The sequence below is a fragment of the Aythya ferina genome (assembly GCF_964211825.1).
Source record: "Aythya ferina genome assembly, chromosome: 1".
Lineage (NCBI taxonomy): Eukaryota > Metazoa > Chordata > Aves > Anseriformes > Anatidae > Aythya > Aythya ferina.
The window spans coordinates 116190978-116210703 of NC_140296.1; the positions used below are offsets into that span (position 1 = coordinate 116190978).

The following is a 19726-nucleotide window of genomic DNA, read 5'->3' on the forward strand; positions in this document are numbered from 1 at the left end:
AGAGTGAACTAAAATCACCACAAAAAAATAATATTTTGGTTCGACTACTGCAGTGCATTTGGTGTTGTTATCAGGTATATTACCCAAGACAAACGAGATACAAGATAAGACTTTACTCACGTGAGTGTTCTGGGAACAGCCCTACTTTTACAGGCTGCGCTTGGTTACTAAACTCCTAATCAGATTGCTCTGGCATCAAACATACTTGGATATTCTTGGATATTTATGCACTCATGAAAGGATTTAAAGCATTCTAAAGGAAATGAAAACACATGAGAGGGCTTTTTAAAAAGAGTGCGTATAAAGTCAGAAAAATATATATTTTTAAAGATTTCTTTTTATTCAAAGAATTGTTCTAAGTTTTCTTCATCTACCTCTGGAATTCACATCCACAATATGGCTTGAAGTGGAGACCCTGCACTTCTGAACTCCTTTTCAACAACTGTGAGGAAGCAAGCTATGTGGTCTCCAACCTGTTACAGCCATTAGAAGAGTAAAGTAGCTGAACCATAAATTTACTAGTTTTAATGCTCAACTATTTAACTGCAATAGTTGAGAAAATAACACTTTACTTTTCTTAAATGAAAAATGAAGGGGGTGAGGGAGAGCTGTTAGTGTCCAAAGGAGGGCTACAAAGATTGTGAGGGGTCTGGAGGACAAGACGTATGAGGAGTGGTTGAAGTCCCTTGGTTTGTTCAGCCCCAAGCAGAGCAGGCTGAGGGGAGGCCTCATGGCGGCCTGCAGCTCCCTCACGAGGGGAGCGGAGGGGCAGGCGCTGAGCTCTGCTCTCTGGGGACAGCGACAGGACCCGAGGGAACGGCATGGAGCTGGGACAGAGGAGGGTCAGGCTGGGGGTTAGGGAAAGGGTCTGCACCCAGAGGGTGCTCGGGCACTGGGACAGGCTCCCCAGGGCTGTGGCCACAGCACCGAGCCTGAGGGAGTTCAAGAAGTGTTTTGGACTATGGTCTCAGACATAGGGTCTGATTTTTTGTGTGGTCCTTTGGGGACCCAGGAGTTGGACTCTATGATCCTTGTGAGTCCCTACTAACTTGGGGTATTCTGTAGTTCTATACTACCCCCTCCTCCCTTCCCCAAATTCTGCTAGACGTATTCTCCATCACTACCACCCGTCTCTAAATAAACAGTTTTTCATGGGGAACACAAAAAGCAAAGAACATCACTAGCTTAAATCAACAACCACTGCTAAAACTGTCACAAATATGTACAAACAGGTACAAGACCAAAATCGTTTTGTAGGCTAGGCTCTACAGGAGATGTGAAAGTCGCTTCAGGAAGACTGTAATCTTATTTTAACTGTCGAAAGCAAAAGTAACCATAAGTAACTTCTCCCATGTGAAAGATTGGAAACAAAAGGAACTACCCCGTAATGCTTTTCTGAGAGGCAACCTAGGAGTTCTCTCAGGAGAGTTGGGCCTTTCCCTCAGGAGGCACACAGAAAAACACTCCAGCTCTTCCCCCCCCTCCCCCCCCCCCCCCCCTTCCCTTTTATTCCCTTAATAAAATGCCTCCCTTCTCTCCTTGTTTCAACTTCTGGTCTCATTTTTACCCTTCTGCTTATGGGTAAATAAAGCTACAACCCCTTTGACACCTTGCCTCTGGTAAGCATTAGCAACAATCACACTCCAACCATTCTGTTTTCTCCTTTAACACCTGCAAAAGGACCACAGCCTCTGACACATACTTTGGTAGTCAAATTCTGATTAATTAGCTGTATCAGAATAGTCTGCTAACATAAACACAGCTCCTATCAGCATGTGCACTACTGCCAGCATATCAAACAGTTCTCCCTCCCTCCTCTTCACCCCTGCTTTGCTTTTAGCAGTGAGGCCTGCTAGAGAAAGTGCATCCACACTAGTGCTTGGGCTAGCTCATTATGTTCGTGATCAATGTCACCCTTTATCTGATGGTGTCCTCTCCAGATCTTCACAAAAAGCAAAGCTTGTGTTTAATGACCCACAGGGAGAAAACAAGAGCATCCTTCTTTCCTTTCCATAGCCTCCTGCCGGCCTAGAGCACAAGGCTCTCCACACGTGTGCGTACACAGACGAGTCAAAGCAAAGGGACTTGGAATCCTCACCACGTTCACTTCTGATAGACTCTGACTTCCCTTGCAATTTACAGCTAATCACCTGTCCCCATGCCTCAATTATTCCTAGCCTGGAAAATTCTGCAATTAAACAACTTTGAGGTGATGTCTGAGATGACAGATAAGCCTGTGATTAAAAGATTCATGTTGTCACGATACTATAGGCATGGTTAGGGCAAGCCAAAAAGCAGTTCTGAATGGGGTTAAATGAATTTCTTCTCATTCTTGCTTTACCCTGAGCACAAAGTTCAAGTAGAAGGCACTGCACCAGAGCTAGGCACGGTGCCTTCTAGTTTCAAATACTCGGGCAAATCAATCTTGCAGTGACATGCATGTCTGCTGCAAAGAGAAAAGGGCACTTACTGGTGTTTAGTAAGTTCTCTTTTCTCCCAGTAAGCTTTCTTGCTTTCTATCACAAGGCTATGCACTGTGAGCCAAGATCTTACAGTTTTCCACTGAAATAATTTAAAAATATCTCGACGTAAGCATCTTGAAGCTAGTCACGACAATCTTTCCTTTACTTAGGTTTTGCAGTCTTCCAGCCTGCTAAAAATGTATTTTCAGAAGGATTTGGAACAACTTAGATGGTCATTATTCACAATAATCTAACAAAATATTCTTCACTGAAGGTTAATATTGAAAAATACGTGTTCAAATTAGAACTATTTGGAGAGTTTATTTTAAATAGAAGTTACAATATCTCTTTGAAAAGTGGGGCACAAACAACACACAAATGGGACCATAACTGAATTAATCTATGCTGCAAAATAAACAAGTTATCACAGGACTTGATAGCCATGCATTTAGATATATTCTAATCTCAAAACTAATAAGAAGGCATAACTATAAAATGGATCTCTTACATTAGGTCTCATAAAAGACTCAAAACTGCAAATCTGTTCTAAAGGATTTCCTCACATTTTAATTAACAGTCATAAAAAAAATTGTGATGAGATAATCTCAGTTTATATAGAAGCATTTTCTCCATTTAAAATTATACTCGAGAAAGCTTAGTAAGCTGCATATTCCCTGCTGACAGGCATAAAAAAATCCTCCCTCGTATATTATATTTTACATATGGAAAAACCATGTGTGTGCAATTTGAACACAGAGGCTTAAAAAGTCAGCAGAAGAAGTGAATTACCACTTGCATCATACTTTGGAAGACTGAACCTTAGCAAAATGAGAGCCCCCTGCCTAAACTGTTTCCTCTGAGTTGCATTAGCCAGAAATCTTCGGCAAAGGAGAAGAAACACACTATAGCTCACAGATATCCAGGATCATAGCAGTCTCCAAGCCACCAGTTACTGCTTATTGTGTCTTTGTGGGTCCTCTCCACAAGGACCACACTGCCTCTAGTCTAAAAATTTATTCTTTAAGAATATACTTAATTACTTGAATAACTTCAAATCTGGATGTTCAAATATGTGCTGGATCACGGCCCGAGACTATTGGGTCAGCCTAATTTCAAGATTTTGCAACTTCACGCAGTTTCAGTCATAGACATCCAACGTCAACTGAAAGACAAGCAAGCAGTCTGAAGCTTCCCAATTCAGTCATACGCCAAAGCTCAGACAAGAAAAATAGCCGGCCACTGCAATTCCATTAGCAAGGAGTCATACAGCTATACTTATTACAGTCTTCATATTAAACAACTAACATTTCTTTGGAATTTGAATTAATTTATTGTAAGATTAAAGGCTTATTTGCTCAGGATCTTCTCATCTCGGGAACATCCTAAATGATCACAGCATAAGGTGTGTCCTACTCTAGAGAGAATCCGAAAGCTCACTAAGGACAGAGCGAGACATTTAGGTCAAATAACGATTATGCTTAGCATATGACATACTTTCCAGACGCTTTACTTCATACACAAAGCAACTTGCAAAGTCTTGAAGAAAGTATTAAGGCTTTCCCCCACACTCAAAAAAAGACTCTCAACACGAGCAGCGTTTAGGTTATCCTAGGTGATGCAGGAGCAGAAGAGGGAGGGCTCCTCAGGAAGGACATGTTGCAGCCTACAAGCACAACCCACGTAGGCACCGTGTGGAAACACTTCAGCCTCTTCTTCAGCCACTTCTCCACTTGGGCCTGGAGAAGTCATGGTGGGGAGATGGGCATCTTGGTGAGGCTGGAAACAGCACTGTGCTGTGTGACTAACAGGAGAGGGGACATTTGGTGAGGGTGGTGGCATGGCAGCACACAGTCTTGATGAAGGATGATGGACTGCCAATTACAGCAGGTAGAAGGAAGGGGAGGAGGCAGATTACACGCCAAACCAAAGGCAGCATGAAGTGATATGGAAAAGGAAAAGCAAGAACTATTCATCTTGAAAGCTGTTTTTCCCCTGCTTTCTCTGGTCTCTGCTACTGTCTTTTGCTCCTCTACCTTAAAACACCCATTCAGTAGATCCACCTTAAGCCCAAGAACTTTCCAGAAAGCTTCCACAGAAAGCTTGCTTCTCTCCCTCCACCACTCACTTCCCTTGCCAGCAAAACCTCAAGCAGTGCTGCTGTGCGGAAGACTTACCTTCACATTTCTGCCTCGAGGGGCCTGTGGCCCACACACTGCCATCAGGGCAGCCTGCACTCGCTCTGCGCTGCCGAAACTGGGGCTCTCGGCTTCCCCCAGCCACTGCCCGCCATCTTCTTGGCGGGAGTGGGTTCGACAAAGGGGAGCCAGAAGCGTGGTTTCCCTCGGGTTAAGCTGGCTGCTCTCCAGAAATTCAGATGTGCAAGTCTCTGACAAAAATGCACGAGGTGCAGCTCCTTCTGGTCGCCAAAACAGCAGAAATTTTGATCTCGCTACTGCCTGTCCTGGCAGCATCCTTTCACAGGCCTTGTCAAATGAAGTTTCATCCATCTTGGTCGCCACTGAAAGGCCCCATTCCGTGGTTTCTTCCTGCAGGCCTGATGGGTACACCAAATTTATCACACGGAACTAAGCAATTTGTCTTCCACCTGTGTACATCGCTCCCTGTGGAGATGGTGACTCACGTCTTTGGTCTGGCCTGCAGTTACTGTAAGCAAGCTTCTCTTTCAGCTATCTGTGATCCAGCCAGGAGCATTTGCTTACAGAGTAGTGGGAAAAAAACTGAACTTTTAAATTCAAAACAAAACAAAAAGAATACAGCTTCCTTTTCACATTAATACATCTCAAAGATTCAAAGAACTGTTCTTGCAGTACTTCAGCTTTCCTTAATTGTTATAACTTCTAAAGCCTCAGCTCCCCAAAACTAAAATCAGAGAGATGTACTAGGCAACGAGTGAAGTTTAGCAAATAAAATATGCTAGCAAAAAGACATTTTCTATTTCTCAGCCTGAAATGCTCCCAAATACCTTTTGATGTTCAAGTGCAGCTTATAAATCAAAAAAGCCTCTCTTAGGTAATTTTGTTTTCTTTAAACCACTGTTCTCAACACTTCTTAAGCATCATGCTGAAAAGATTGAAATCGTAGGGTAAGAATTTCAGTATTCCATTTTTTGTATTCTTTTTTCTTTTTCCACAAACTTGGAAAGAAGTTCAGATTCCCCTCCATATAAAACAGTAGAAAAGCAAACAGCTTCTGCCAGTGTGAATCAGCATGCTGGCTCACTTCACACACTTCTAAAGCAGCCACACAAACATGCCATCAGGAGAAGGGACTGCAGCTGGCAATACCAGTGCTCAGCCCAGCCCTTTCCTGCTGCAGAGCAAAGAGATCCCTTTCTGGAGGACATGCTACTCCTGCTCCCAGTCCTGATGGGCACACGTGATTTTCAGGTGCTCAATTTTCAGATGCTCATCACACCACAGATCCCTCCTGCCCAGCCTCCAGTGAAAAGTTGGGCTTATTCTAACACAGGAGAGCTCTTTAACATGCTATGTCTGCAAATGCAATTTGTGCAAGGCTAAGCACCATGGACTCACACAATGGCAACAGCAATTATCAAGGATGTATGCCTGCTGCAGAAGCAGCACATAAAAAAAAAAAAAAAAAAATCTTCTGGCCCTCCATTTATGACTTTACTGAGGAGCCAAAGGCCACGAAGTGCTCACAATGTTTGAAATTGCCACAAGAAACAAAAAAACTCAATCATTTTCTCCACCAGTTGAGTACCAGAATTTGTTAGACCACTCATATACTCCCAAATGAAATGAATGCTGTGGTACTTACCACCCTAGCTTAGCAGTGTGGGACTGCTGACACATGGAAGGGAAAACAAAAATGAAACAGAAACAACCAACATGCACAGTGGCCTCTCCCAAGCCACTACCAGTCCCAGTTCAAAACAGTGATGTCTGTAAGCAGAAGGATGCTGTTTGAAAAGCCTGGCATATGCACAGAAAACCTATGAAACTTTAACTTACTTGAGGGATCACTGATCACTTTCCTCCTTCCTTAAATGACATTTTAGAAAATAAAGTTTAAAAATAATAATAACAATAAAAATCAACCAGTTCTCCATCTTCCCTAAGCAAACAGAATTAAAGTTTGTGGTTTTTTTTGTTTGTTTGTTTGTTTGTTTGTTTTTCTTTTCTTTTTAAAGTTATCATTGAGGAAGATACTGGGAAATACAAGCCAAGTGTTTCATTAACAGATAGAAAATTTAGGTCTTAGCATCACGTTTTGAATAAATGTAATCATTGATAAAACATTTATTTTTCCTAGTAACTTCTCTTCTCTGCCCTCCTAAAGGTGGTGATGGTCCATCTCTAAAGAAAAAAATTGAAAAAAAATCCAGACTTTACAAAAAATTTCAGCAAAAAAAAAAAATTGCAATACTCCCGTTAAAGCTTCTATTAAAATCTTCACTTCTGGATTTATATACAGTTTACTATGCTCTGTCACAGAATATCCAGATTATAAACCATTAACCTCCTTCTGTGGTTATGAAAAAAAAAAAAAAAAGCCATGTTGTACAGTAGATTGAAAAAAAGTAACAAATATTTATTCTACCACAGGAAAAAATCCTCCTCACAAGGAGCCATGGTCTCCAGCATGCCTGCGTTCTGCTCTTTCACACTCGCATGAAAAGACTCCTAGAACTGTCATTGCTGTTTACCGATGACAACATCTTGAAGGAAGACTAGCAACCATCAAAAAAAAAAACAAAACAAAACAAAAAAAAAACACGGTTTGTGAGCCTGCTGTGAATTTGAATCCACACCTAAAGCAAGGCACCCTGCCATACTAAGAAGACTAGGTTTTCATATATGCTTATGCAAAGCACTTTCCAAATGTGCTATTTCCAAACCCATTATCTGGGCCTCAGGAGTAACTAGATACAAATCCACAACAGTAATTCGTTTCAAGAAAGTTGAAACACTATGTCTGCCCAGAAAAATTAATAAGCTATTGAGGTAAAATATCAACTTCAATTTCATGAAATTGGACTGTGAATTCCAGCTAAAAAAAAAAAAAAAAAAAAAAAAGATTCACCTGCCTCTGCTACCACGTGTGCGGATGTCATCCCTCACAGCACCCGACTTCTTTCTGGATGAAGCTTCTGCCAGCTCACACTCACCCATTCAGTATTCATTAAAGAAATACACTGCTTTATTCATTTCTCTATGCCCTCTGCATCTGATGTAATGGAAACAGAGCCAGAGATCATGAGCATACCGAGTACGCCGAAGCCCATCTTTCTTTATCACTGCTGTACTCACAGATGGAAATAACGATAAAAAAGTGACCCACGGAGCTCTTTGCACACCATCCAGAGCCGGAGAACAAAGTGACACCCCTAAAGCAAGCAGATAGCTCTCTGCAGCAGTTCACAGGCTAAGCGTGCCCCTAGCAAAAGCAGGGAATTTGTCAAGCTTGGGAGGAATAAAGATCCTTCGCATGCCGCCATGGACACTGGAGCTGACCACCGCTACAATGTTTTTCTGCCCTCTGGCTCTTCATCTGCATGCTGTCCAAGAGGACCTCCACAGCACCAGCTGTGGGAAGGTGGCAGCCAGCACACCCTGACACCCAGCTCCATCCCCACTCCCTCCCCTATAACAAGACATCATTCCCAGCTTCTGTCTGGTTGGCTCTCATACAGCCACGATACATCTCTTACAGCCCCCACATAAACACTTTGATATGTGCACTGATGGACTCTGTGAATCTCTGCTGAAAGAGGGCTCACTTGCATCTTCTAGTGCACGCATGGTTTGGTTATCACCCTTACAACACAAGTTATTTTCTTACCATCTCAAAAGTTTTAGACTCCTGCCCTGAAGAAAATGGACAGAAGTCTCTGATTTAACACCGCAGGGTTCTTAAGACAGCGATAAGGACTGACAAGTAATGACCTGCAGACACAAGTGAGTTGAGATGAAATACCAGACCCTGACCCTTACCAAACTTGCAGATGAGCTTTTGGGAGACACACTCGGACATCAGACATGCACGTAGACACTTAGGAATTTGCTGCTGTGGGGCACCACACATTAACCAGGGTTAAACCTGGGGAGTAAAGGTTATACTTAAGGACTTAAACTTCAAAGCTAAGGCAGAACATGTTGCATCACTCAGCTGTGTGAGATGACTAAGGTGAAACTGAACCATGGAACGGGTGCCCCTTCAAAAGGCAAAGCCCTTAGAGTTACAGAAGCCATGGCAAGAGCTAAACTACGATGGCAAAATATTTTCAGAAAGTTTAAAACATTTGATGAAGAATAAACCAACACCTTTGCTAACAACAGAAAGATGCAAAATGTAACTGTATGCAACGTGAAGTCACTGTCATTATTTGCTTATATTAATGCTGGCTATTTAAATCTGCAGATCTGTCTGCACAGCCAGCTCTGTATAGTAAGAGCTCTTACACACACAAGAACCCCACAGTAAGAAATGTAATTTACTAATATAAAGTAGAAGCTGGGGGGATGTTCACAATACTGACCTCCATATTACTTCTGTGCAGACAAGGTTCAAGATTAGCAGTAGAAGTTGCTTGAGAAGTGAGGAGTAACATTTAAAAAAGAAACTTGCCAAAAATTTCAGTCACGAATTAAAGCTGGAAAAATCATCCCATTGTCTATTTTTCAAGCCATCAAGTGCAAGTGCCAAATACTTTCTTGATTTACGTCACTAGCTGTCAGTGTCAGAAACTTAAAACTTTCCCAGTTTGCAAAGGCAAACCTCATAATGCTGCATCGATATTAATGAGTTAATTTTAATATGTAATACTTATCCTATTATCTTGTCTATATGCAAGCACTTTTTATAGTACTTGATGTAAACTACCAAGAACGAAGGAATAAATTCAGAACTCTTTTCTCTTCTGAAATTACATGCCTGTACCAAAGTTCCCCAAATACTGCCTAAACACTCGGTTCCTCCTCCTTAATTTTTTGTTCTATATATGGCTTTGTATGTAACAGACATTACATTAATCTGCACTCTCCAAAACCACTAGAACAAGTCAACAAACACAATTTTATCTGAATGGGGAAACAGAATTCACTCAGCTAAATGCATGCTGTTTTCTAGATTTCACGAAGCAAAATTGCATCCCAAAATGGATTAATACCCTAGGCTAATACCCTACATAACAGCAGCTGAACATTTCAGAAGCTCATGCCACAAAATATTAAAACTTTTCACTTGCATTCGACTGTACATCGCTTTAACCCCAATCTAAACTGAGTATTCTCTGTAACATACTTAGTTACAGAGCCTTATGTGAAAGTTTACCATTCCACCCCACAGATAACATGCCTCAGCCCTTACTTGTCCTAATATATGAACCTTGGCAACTCTTCCTAGCAAGCTCACTCAAGTCAGAGTTCCTGAAAATTAAGTTGCTCTACTTATTACAAACAAACAAAAAAGAAACAATACTGAAATGGGTATATGTCAGCTCTATAAAATACCATGTTTAACTCTAGCTGTACACAAGCTTCATCTATTTTATAATCTAATATCCAGCGTCATTTTCTCTAGTTAACTTGAAAAATTAGTGGAAAAAATAGGTAGTTTCTGCAGCAGCAAGTCAAACGACAAAGGGCATTTGTGCAGCATAAGAATAACACTGAGTTCATTACAAGTTTACTTAAAGTCAACTTGAATTAAAAGGATTTTTATTTTTAATAGAAGGGACTGGCCCTTAATGAGGCCTCACAGCTAGTCTCAAAATAGTCTGATGAGAAATAATATCAGAAAAAAAAAAAAAAGAACTGAACCCAAGAAAAATACAAAGTCCAAAGTTTACAGAACAATTACTGACTTTCTGCATTTCGCCATTTGTATGTTAGAGACACAGAATGGGTTAAAAGCATATGAGCTTTTTGCATCCCTAAGGTGGCTTTTTTAGTATAATCTAGAGTCTGTTTACAGAACAATGTATATCCAGTTTTCTTTTATGATCCTAGAAGAACTTATTTTTGTAAAATAAAGGTCCTACTTCATCAGTGTTGCTGGAAGTGTTCAAGTTTGTACCCTGTTTTGTCCAACACCATTCTTAGCTCTTTACGAGTACCCTCTTTTTATTCTAAATTCATTTTGCATTTCTCCATGGATCCCCCTTCAGATGTCAATAAAAAAAAAAAAATATTTTGTAATGCATCCCTTTAAAAAACATGCAATGCCTTGCTGCACAAGGGAACGTTCCATAACTGAGTCACCTCTTTGGATTTGCCTATCTGTGTGACTCAGTTTTGTCCTTCCTTCTTCCTCATGCAACAGGAAGTCTGTGATGAAAGTAGAAGGCCTTCAAGAGACAAAAGCCTGATGCCACAGAACACTGTTAAGAAAGACAGGCCTTTTTTAAAACACTTTCAACCTGAAGCCTAAGGTCTGAGAAAAGCACAAAGACGCTTCAAGCTTGTAACAGTAAGGTAGCGGAGCTCCCTCTATTGAATTAGCTGCCAAAAATCTCTTCAATTTAAAAGAACTGAACTATGGGCAGTGTTTTATTTTAAAAGAAATAGAAAACTCCACCATCACAAGACTCCAGCTATGACAGCTAGGACTCGCCTATCAGATAGGCATGCTGTGGGACAGAGCTACCCAGGGGCAGGGGCACAGCCAACATTCAGAGCACCCAATGCGTGCCAAAATGCCACCAATACCCCAGGAATCCAAACCTGGAGATTCCTGCATTCCACAAGACCTCAGGAAATGCTTAATTCTTTACCAGTGTTTGAGCACTTTCCCTTAGGGCTCAGATTGCCATGACTAGTATCCACTGGGAAATTCTACAGGTTGGACTACTGCAGCAAACAATGCAACACATGAAAGCTGCTGAAGCATTTGCAGTTTTCCTTCCACAATAAGAGGTTAACTATACCTAGTATGACCTAATTGAAAACAGATGATACCAGATACACAGACTGTGGAAACACTCATTAAATCACTGACTGCACTTTTTGCTTGTTATCAGGGAAACAGCTTAGTACTTCCATTGGTATTGAAAGCACTTCAAATGCTTTCTAACCAAACATTACAGAACTGTTCTAACCCCTGATAACCTCCAAAAATCATACCCTAAAGCTGCATGCACTCTTCATCTCCTCTGTTTTATCAATTTCTCCCTTTTTTCCTCCCCAAAAAAGGCATATTTCTTATCAACATTAAAAAAATACCAGCTCAGTAGAAAGAGGAGTTGTTTTAATAAATAAATACTTATTTGCCTTTCTAGAGACCTGTATCTATGATAAGAAAGGCAATTTTATCTCAAGGTAGGCAGATATTCCTCAAACGAGCCACCACCTTAGAGCAGTGGATTAACATCCACTGGGGTAGGATTGACTGTGATTCAAACCACCCTCAACAAAACACATAGAAAAAGAAGAAAACCAAGCAACAAAAAAAAAAAATCAGGAAAAAAAAAAAAAAGATAGAAACTTGATCTGATTGCTGCCAGCAGCGGATTGTCAGCACACTAGCTGTGCTTCAATCTCATATAAGAGATGAGATTCATTTTCAAGCATATTAGAGACAGAAACGTACAGCCTCCTTTAATATTCCTACTGTTCTTAATAGGGAGAAGATACCAAGATAAAGAATGTGTAGGTCAAAGCCTTGTCTTCAGGGAAGATAATTTCAAATCAAGGGGAGTGTTCAAATCAAATGAACTAATGTTCACTTTTCCCTGGAAAAAAATCACGTTCTGCTCGAGTCAATTCTAATTATCACCCCACAGCATTTACAATTCTTGAAGATCCTCTCGTTTGAGCATTGGTGCATGGAAGCATAACTATTTTTCTTGAAAGCAGAGGAGCTCAGGAGAAACCAGCGTGTTGCAACAGGTGCTCAATTCTCTTACAGGCGCAGCCTTACAGTTTACATACATCTTCTATTAAAAAAATGCATTACCAAAATAAAGAGCTATCGACCGGCCAACCCAGAGGAACCTTGAGGAGCACTGAACAGAGATCATGGGGTTTATGTACAGCCGTATCTCTCAAAAGCCGGTACATAAAGTCTAGCCACATATCAGTCTCCAGAAGTGAACAAGACCATACTAAAAAAAACATTAGTGAAGTGAAAACACAGTTTCCACAGTCAAATAAATAAGTGGCATGAAATAGCAGTGGAACAACAGCACTGCAAACCAGACCCAGAGCCAGCCTACCTCTGAGTATCGTGATTATGGTCATACAGTGCAGGTCACAAAAAAAGGGAGATTGAATATTAATCATCAACTCTCAGGAAATTCAGTTATGAGTTGGAGCTACTACAAAGTCAACTCATTCGGTCTCTCAACTATAAATGGGTTCAAAGTGCATCCAGACAGGCCTGGCTCCCCCACAGCCAGCTCTCTGCATTGCCATCTGTTTTTGTTTCACTACAGGCCCAATAATCAGCCCCAAATCACTCCAACTGTGCAAAAAAAAAATAATAATAAAAAATACTCTCTATGAAGTCCCCATGGTAGTAATCTAATAAAATCCCATGGTGGTGGAACGTGGTATGGCTGGTAAGTACATTAAAACTATTGCCACTACAGTAATCCTTGTTTTTACGTTAGGTCCTTTGGTACCACGTGTTAAAAGATATGACATTTGGGAAATCTGCAGCGAGCAATCAACAGCACAAGACTACAAACCACATTACAGAAGTAGGGTATCTGTAAGAAAAAGGAGAAGATAGGCTTATCCTGATTGCACAGATGTAATTTGCATTATGTAAAGTAATGGCATTTTCTTCATTTTCCCCTTCATGCGTCAGCTTGCACAGATATTAGAGATTCAGTTCCTCCAAACTTTCAGATGGAGATAAGCCAAGAAATAGTTTTAGTTCTAGAATTAAGACAACTGAAACTGTTTTCCCTGGGGTTACAGGTTAGCATCCTAGGTTACTTTCACTAAAGAGAATGGAAGGTACTGTAACTAGGGGGTATTACTTCTTGCACAGATTGGGAGGTGGAAATAAGCTATCTTGGCATTAAATATGACTTACCACAGAGGTATTTATCCCATGAACATAACAAAATGTATTTTTTCCAGTTAAAAAAAAAAAAAAAAAAAATCAATGGGCTGAGTCCTTTAAGGAGCTGAAGAATTTACTTTCATTCAGTCTGAAACTTCAAAGATCTCCAGACCTGGATGATTTCTATTGTTGCTTTCTGCCTTATGAGAAGTGCTAGAAAACCAGCAGACAAGGGGACAGCACAAGAAGAAAAGAACATATGTTGCAAGACTTTTCTAGTATATTCTTACCAAAAGAAGAAACAAAAGGTTTTATAAACAAGTCAAACACTTCCCAAAACATATGATTTAACAACTCCTAGCTCACTTAAAAACAAGTCTGTTTGTGTACTGGACTACAGAAACAGCGTATCAAAATAAGTATGTACCAAACACGGTATGGAGGTTTCCTGACCCCAGTGTCGGTAAAGTCATGTGAACTCCAGATCTTAGTACAGAAAAACCGGTTTCCTTAGATCAACATCATGCCAGATATACCAGGAGAAAGGGAGGGGAAAAAAAAAAAGAGGCAGGAGTGAGAACACAGTAAGCATCCTGCAAATGAAGAGACTACATACTGCAGTCTTACTACCATTACACAATACAGTAGTATGCAACCAATCTTTAGTAACAGGACACGAAACGAGAGACTCATCCTTATAATTATCATCCACTAGAAAGCAGGAGGGAGGAGGAAGCATCACAGAGATTGTGGTTAGCTCTTGATTAAGAGTTGACTTTTTCCACATACAGTCATCTTCTCCAGAAGAGCCAGAGATTTTAATTGGTATTCTTATTTAGTCTGACCTACAGTTGGACTCCTGGCACCAAACCAGGACTTGGACCACCTCTCTTTTTTTAAATGGAGATCTACCTAGGCAGTATATTCTGAGATGAAAACCTCAATGTTTCTCATAGGAAGTCCCAACCAGCCTAAGTATTGCTGGAGAAACCTACACTTGATGCACACCAACTTTTAATATGCTTTTAATATCTTACCTATTGCTTTCCATATGCAAACCTGAAACGGAACTGCCAAAAAGCCAAACGTAGTGATAGAGTAACATATCCAGAATTTGTGGTGAATGACAGCAAATCAGAGTGAAACAGCTGAGATAGAAAGAGATACAGAGTAATACCAAAAATCTTTTGGAAGATAATGTGTTTAAGTATCTTTTGTCCTCCGCACACGAGAACTAGAGGCTCAAACCAGTTTTCCCTGCACTTGCAGTATGGCTGGGAAAGTTTCTAAGCTGGGGTGGGGCTGTTTTCTGCCCCTGTGTATCTGCCTGCATTGTGATCGGTTAGCCCGAGCTTCTCATTGAGAGGGCAAGGAAGAAACGAAGGGCAGAGAGAGCTAGGTTTGCCTAGGGAAACGGTTTATCTCTAACCTATTTATGTAATAATAGCCGGTCAAGTTCCATTTTTTATAGACCTCCATCAATGCAGCCCTTGAGGTGAAGTATTTTTATGATTCAGGTTTCCTTCAGCAGGGAAATGTGGACAGCCACCCAGTCAGCAGGATCATTTCTTATTTATGTTAGCGGAAAGTGGGACAAAACTCTCTACAGGGGACACGTCTTGCTGCTCAGCTGTGGTGCTTATCTCTCAGGATGCTCCGCATGCCTCTAAAATGTCATGAAACGCACAATCCTTCCTGAAGAGTTTCTCTACATCACAGAAATCGGTATTCACCGTACTCTGCCACTGAGACTTACATATGTAAGTCTCACGGTGATTATACGCTGCAATGCCAAGGCAAAAACCCAGCACAACAGCTCGACGTATCGCTTACGTCTCTCCTACTGCTGCTGGGTCTGTTTGGAGCTTTTATTTAAAACTACTCTAATAGAAATTAAAGCTTTGGCAGCCTCGCTACGCTGGCGTAGCTGGTTTCCTACTTACCCAAAGCTCGCACTAAACAAACGCAATTACAGCGGTGGAGGAAAAGGGCTCCTAAAGGGCTGCTCTGCGGTGCGCTGAGGACACGCTGCCTGCACACGGCCAGCCGGAGAGCACGTAGTACCACGGCAGGGGCCGGGAGCGTGGAGAAAAAAAAAAAAAAAAAGGAAAAGAAAAAAAAAAAAAAAGCCAACTTCAAGCCCTGTGCAAAGCCCGAGCCCTCGCAACAGCCGGCACATCCAGGCAGAGGCACCCCTAGAGCAATGCAGAGCGCTACCACGGGCTGCCGCTCTTTCTACAGGAATAAGCCAGCCGGCTCTCCACGGCGAATGCAGAACTCCTCACTTCGCGGCTTCTCCCTCTCCCTCAGACTTTCACACTCTCGGCATTTCCGAAATCAAAGAATAAAAATAAACGCAGCCGACGGGCGCCCCGGCCGCCAAACCGCTCCCCGAGCGACCCCCGCAGGGGGAGGTCGAGGTCCCCTCGGGCGAGCCTCCGGGAGGCTCCCACCCCTCGGAGGTTTTTGGGGCGGAGAAGGGGGTCGGGGAGCGGGGAGAGGAGCCGGGCTGCCCCCCGAGCTAGCGGCCGCCCGAGGTGGCGTCTCACCTGGCGGCAGGCAGAGGGCTCCGAGCAGCAGGAGGAGGCTGAGCAGCGGGCGGAGGCTGCGGGAGGCGCGGGGCTCCATCATCCCGCCTGCCCGCCGCGGGACCGGAGGGTGAGGAGGAGGAGGAGGAGGAGGAGGAGGAAGAGGAGGCGGCCTTCTTCCCTCCCGCCGCCCAGCACGGAGGCAGCTTGAGCCGCGGCGAGGCTGGGAGGGAAGGAGGGAGGCTCGGTGGAGTCCCGGGAGCCGAGGAGGGCTCGGAGCAGCGAGCGGCTCGGCGGCGGGGCAGGTGGCGGCAGCCGAGCGGCGCTCCAGGACTGAGAGCGGAGGCCGGGAGGAGGAGCCCGGCCTCGGCGCCTCCCCGAGCCGGCCCCCCCGGGGAGGAGAGGGGAGGGCTCGGCTGCCAGAGCCCCCGAAGCCGGGCGGGGAGGTGCTGCCGAGATGTGGTACGCGGGGAAAGGAGGAAGCTCTCCTGCGCGCTGCTGGGGTTTGTCCGCCGCTTCTGCGGAAAGCGAGGAGCTGGGGGCTGTGCCGGGCTGGGCTGGGCTGGGCTGTGCTGCCTTCTGGCTCGGCTGCCACAGCTAAACGGCGGTGCGGCGGAGAGCTGGGAGAGGGGAAGGGAGAAAGGGGGAAATAAGCGCCCTGCGGGCACCCGCTGCCTCTCCTCGGCTCGCCAAGCACCTGCAGCAGCCCCAGCCGGCGTCTGAAGCGAGCCCGCAGCCTGCCCGGCACCTACCAGGGTGATTAATGCACGGCATGCGGCCGGCCCCCGGGGACTTTCTACTAGTGAAACCCAAAGTGACGAGAGCCCTGACTCGCTTCGCCATGTGACGCTGCGAACTTTTAGACAGGAACTTCCCCCCAGAGTCCTGGAAATCAAAGGCGAGCAGTTTATTCTGCAAACGCGTTTGCTCTTCTCAAAGCGATTTTCACGATGACTAAAAACTAAGAGCGCTCACCAGGGCACAGGGAAGGTTTAAATGAGCACAGCCTGTGCGTTTTTTATTCCTCGTGTACTGCACTTGTTTCCAGTAAAATGGGGTAAGGATGTTTCACTTGAAGTCTAAAGCACTGCCTTCAGTTCACATCGTCCTTCTGTCCTTCCACATTACCAGTACTAGCTTTCGTGTTTCTAAGTCATGCCACACAATCAGTTTAAAAAGTATTTTACTTTCTATATTTGCTGCTCATCAAGCTCTGCCATCCTTTGTTTTCTGAGGAGATTTCTCTCAATGAGCATTTTACTAAGCAGATTACAAAAAATACTACTTTTAAGATCAAGAATTTTTTTGTCTTCCTTTTAAAGCTGCTTTCGGTTTCCAATTCAGGGCTGGTTTTGTTTGTTTGTTTGTTTTCTTCCTTTTTTTTTTTCTTGTACATTTAAAAGCAGTGCTGAGTACTGATTAGTAGGGATATTCAGTAATTTTATTGCTGTAGAGCCTGGAGACCCCTCAAAATCTTGAGAGGCATTGTACAGAATTACCTTGAGGTGTTCACCTAATCTAGTTCAAAGTTGTTTTTCTCTTGTTTTCTAACTTCTAGTATGTGCTGGTTTAGCAACAGCTCAGGCTCCATTACACGTTAAGGGCCTAACCCTGCCTTCTTTATTGATATGGACAAGCCTGTTAAAGCCAGTTGGATTGTGGATGGGAGAAAAGATTGAAAAGTCAAACTCTAAAAATGATCCGAATGCAAGCAGCAAAAGAAGAGGAGAGGGCTTGTAGGCCAGAATAATGGTGCACTTAGTGTATGTTTTGTTTTGAGCATGACAATAGTGAGTTCAATTTGTCAGGATCAAACAAATACATGGATTGCTTTGCAGGATTAGAGAAGTAAATAATGCCCAAGCACCTTGTTTTTAAAGCAGATGACTAACAGTTCTCTCATTTGCATCAAAATAACAAATAGTGTATGTTTTCTATCAGTGGGAGAAAGGATGAGGAAATCTTTGTGAATGTAGCAAATAATTTCCAGTGGCACGGTGCAGAGACTAGAAGGTGAGCTACAGAACTGTGTCTTTCAAACAGCCAGAACTTACAGTGTCATTTTACAATTTATGCTTATGATAATGTTCAAAAAAATATATATATCTTTGATGACTCTTCTGCTCTCATGTCAATTCTGAATGTGTTGTTAAAAGTCTGTAAGAAATATGAGAAATGCGGAAGATAACATTATGGGTGTAATACTTGAAATCAGAAGCATGATTTGTTTCGGGTTTCCCTCACTACTTTGTCATTTCTCTTCAAAGCTGTTTCTACCTTTCATTTGAAAGGAGCTCTTTGAATTCTGAGTAAATAGAAAACATCTCAAGCTCAGATTACTCAAATGTTTTGATAACTTTGCAGGAATTTAAATGTGATTAGAAATTTTCAAGATAATTATTAAAGATATCTTTATGTGCTATGTCATTTAAACTGTCCTCAATACTGAGATTTGTAATTAATTCCTTTAATGTCTATTGGGCTGACAGAATATAGGTTTGTTTTTTTTTTACAATTTATTTTCTTAGGGCATGCTCCTGTTCCCACTGAAGTTAATGGGAGTATGAGTGAGTCACTGATCTCTTGGGAAAACAGCAACTTCCTGGCTTTACTGTCCAAAGTAAACATTTTTTTGAAGGAGTTAAAACAGTTACTAGTATATATATATATATGTATATTTTTTTTTCTTCTGTAGAAAATAACACTGTGTTTCAAAAGCACTAATAATAAAAAAAAAGCTCTTTGATATATGCTTAATCCTATCAAACCATAGATTTTGTATTTATGTGACAGAGTGGATTAAAAATGTAATCCATTAATAATAGATCATGCATCATAGCAATGAGTTTTTGCTGAGCTGATATACCATTTTCCATTTCCAATGTATGTGTAACGTATGTTCCTTTGGGAGCAAATTCCTAGCACTAATAGTACAGAATATTGTCAACTAGAGCAATACTTGAGACACCTGGTAATTTAATCCATTGTTAATACCGAGTGAGTAAACTTTAGTATTGGGTGGTTGTTAACATCATGACAATGAAGCAGTACATGCTATTTTGGCTCAGCGTTCAGCGGTGTGTTCTGCAAAATGGAAGTCTTATATTGTTGAAATTGTCCCTGAGCCTTAAGCAGCCACCAAATGCAATGTCCAGCCTTGTGTTTCTGTAAGTTTAGTTCAGTTAGTTTAACTGGATGCTGTTAAATTAGAGGTATTACTTCAGGAGATACATATATACATATGGGTCTTGTCATTTGTGTTGGTACTCATTGCAACATTTTTTTTTTAACCAATAATTAAACACAAATGTAACCTATGCTGCCAGTTACAACACTGCTAAAGGCAGCTGCTGTCAGTGAATGATCTGGGATTTGGGCCACATTTTTTATGACAGCTGGGAAATCCACAAGGTGCTTCTTGCTCCCTTAGGCACCCGAGTACCTTTACACACCAGGCTCTGCAAATCTCAGCCAAAGCACGTTGAAGTTGAGTGCAGGCTTTCTGATGACTTTGCTTGATTAAGGGATGAGCCCTGGTAGATCAGTCTTGTTTGTCAGGAGTTATTCTGCATTGCTCAGTATCAGCACATTAGGATAACTGATAGCAAAGTCAGTCCAAACTAGATGAACTGTGTGTGGTAGAGAGTGTCTTTGGGTTGTAAGGTGTTTCAAACAAAGTGCAGGATGCAAGTAGAAAATGGACTAAAACCAGACTGGTGCTAATGATCAACTGTGGCCAAT

General features: G+C 42.2%; 2 protein-coding genes across 5 annotated transcripts in view; both read right to left on the bottom strand.

Moving 5' to 3' along the window:
- Positions 1-16732, bottom strand: part of ALCAM (activated leukocyte cell adhesion molecule) — a 117238-nt gene extending 100506 nt beyond the window's left edge. For all 4 annotated transcript variants that reach the window (XM_084537275.1, XM_084537276.1, XM_084537273.1 and 1 more), the window contains exon 1: positions 16007-16732. In XM_084537275.1, the coding sequence (XP_084393401.1) occupies positions 16007-16088 (82 nt within the window). In that variant the 5' untranslated portion in view covers positions 16089-16732. The remainder of the gene's footprint in view (positions 1-16006) is intronic.
- Positions 2769-15487, bottom strand: LOC311445320 (uncharacterized protein). Its single transcript, XM_084537311.1, has 3 exons — positions 15401-15487; positions 4637-5016; positions 2769-3898 (listed from the first exon to the last, which is right to left on the bottom strand). Exons 2-3 carry the CDS (start codon positions 4967-4969, stop codon positions 3896-3898), a joined length of 336 nt encoding a protein of 111 aa, XP_084393437.1. The 5' UTR covers positions 4970-5016; positions 15401-15487; the 3' UTR covers positions 2769-3895.
- Positions 16733-19726: the final 2994 nt, after the last annotated feature.

Bases quoted from the DNA above. Each gene is read 5' to 3' on its own strand.
- LOC311445320 (XM_084537311.1), bottom strand. From the start codon at position 4,969: ATGGATGAAACTTCATTTGACAAGGCCTGTGAAAGGATGCTGCCAGGA.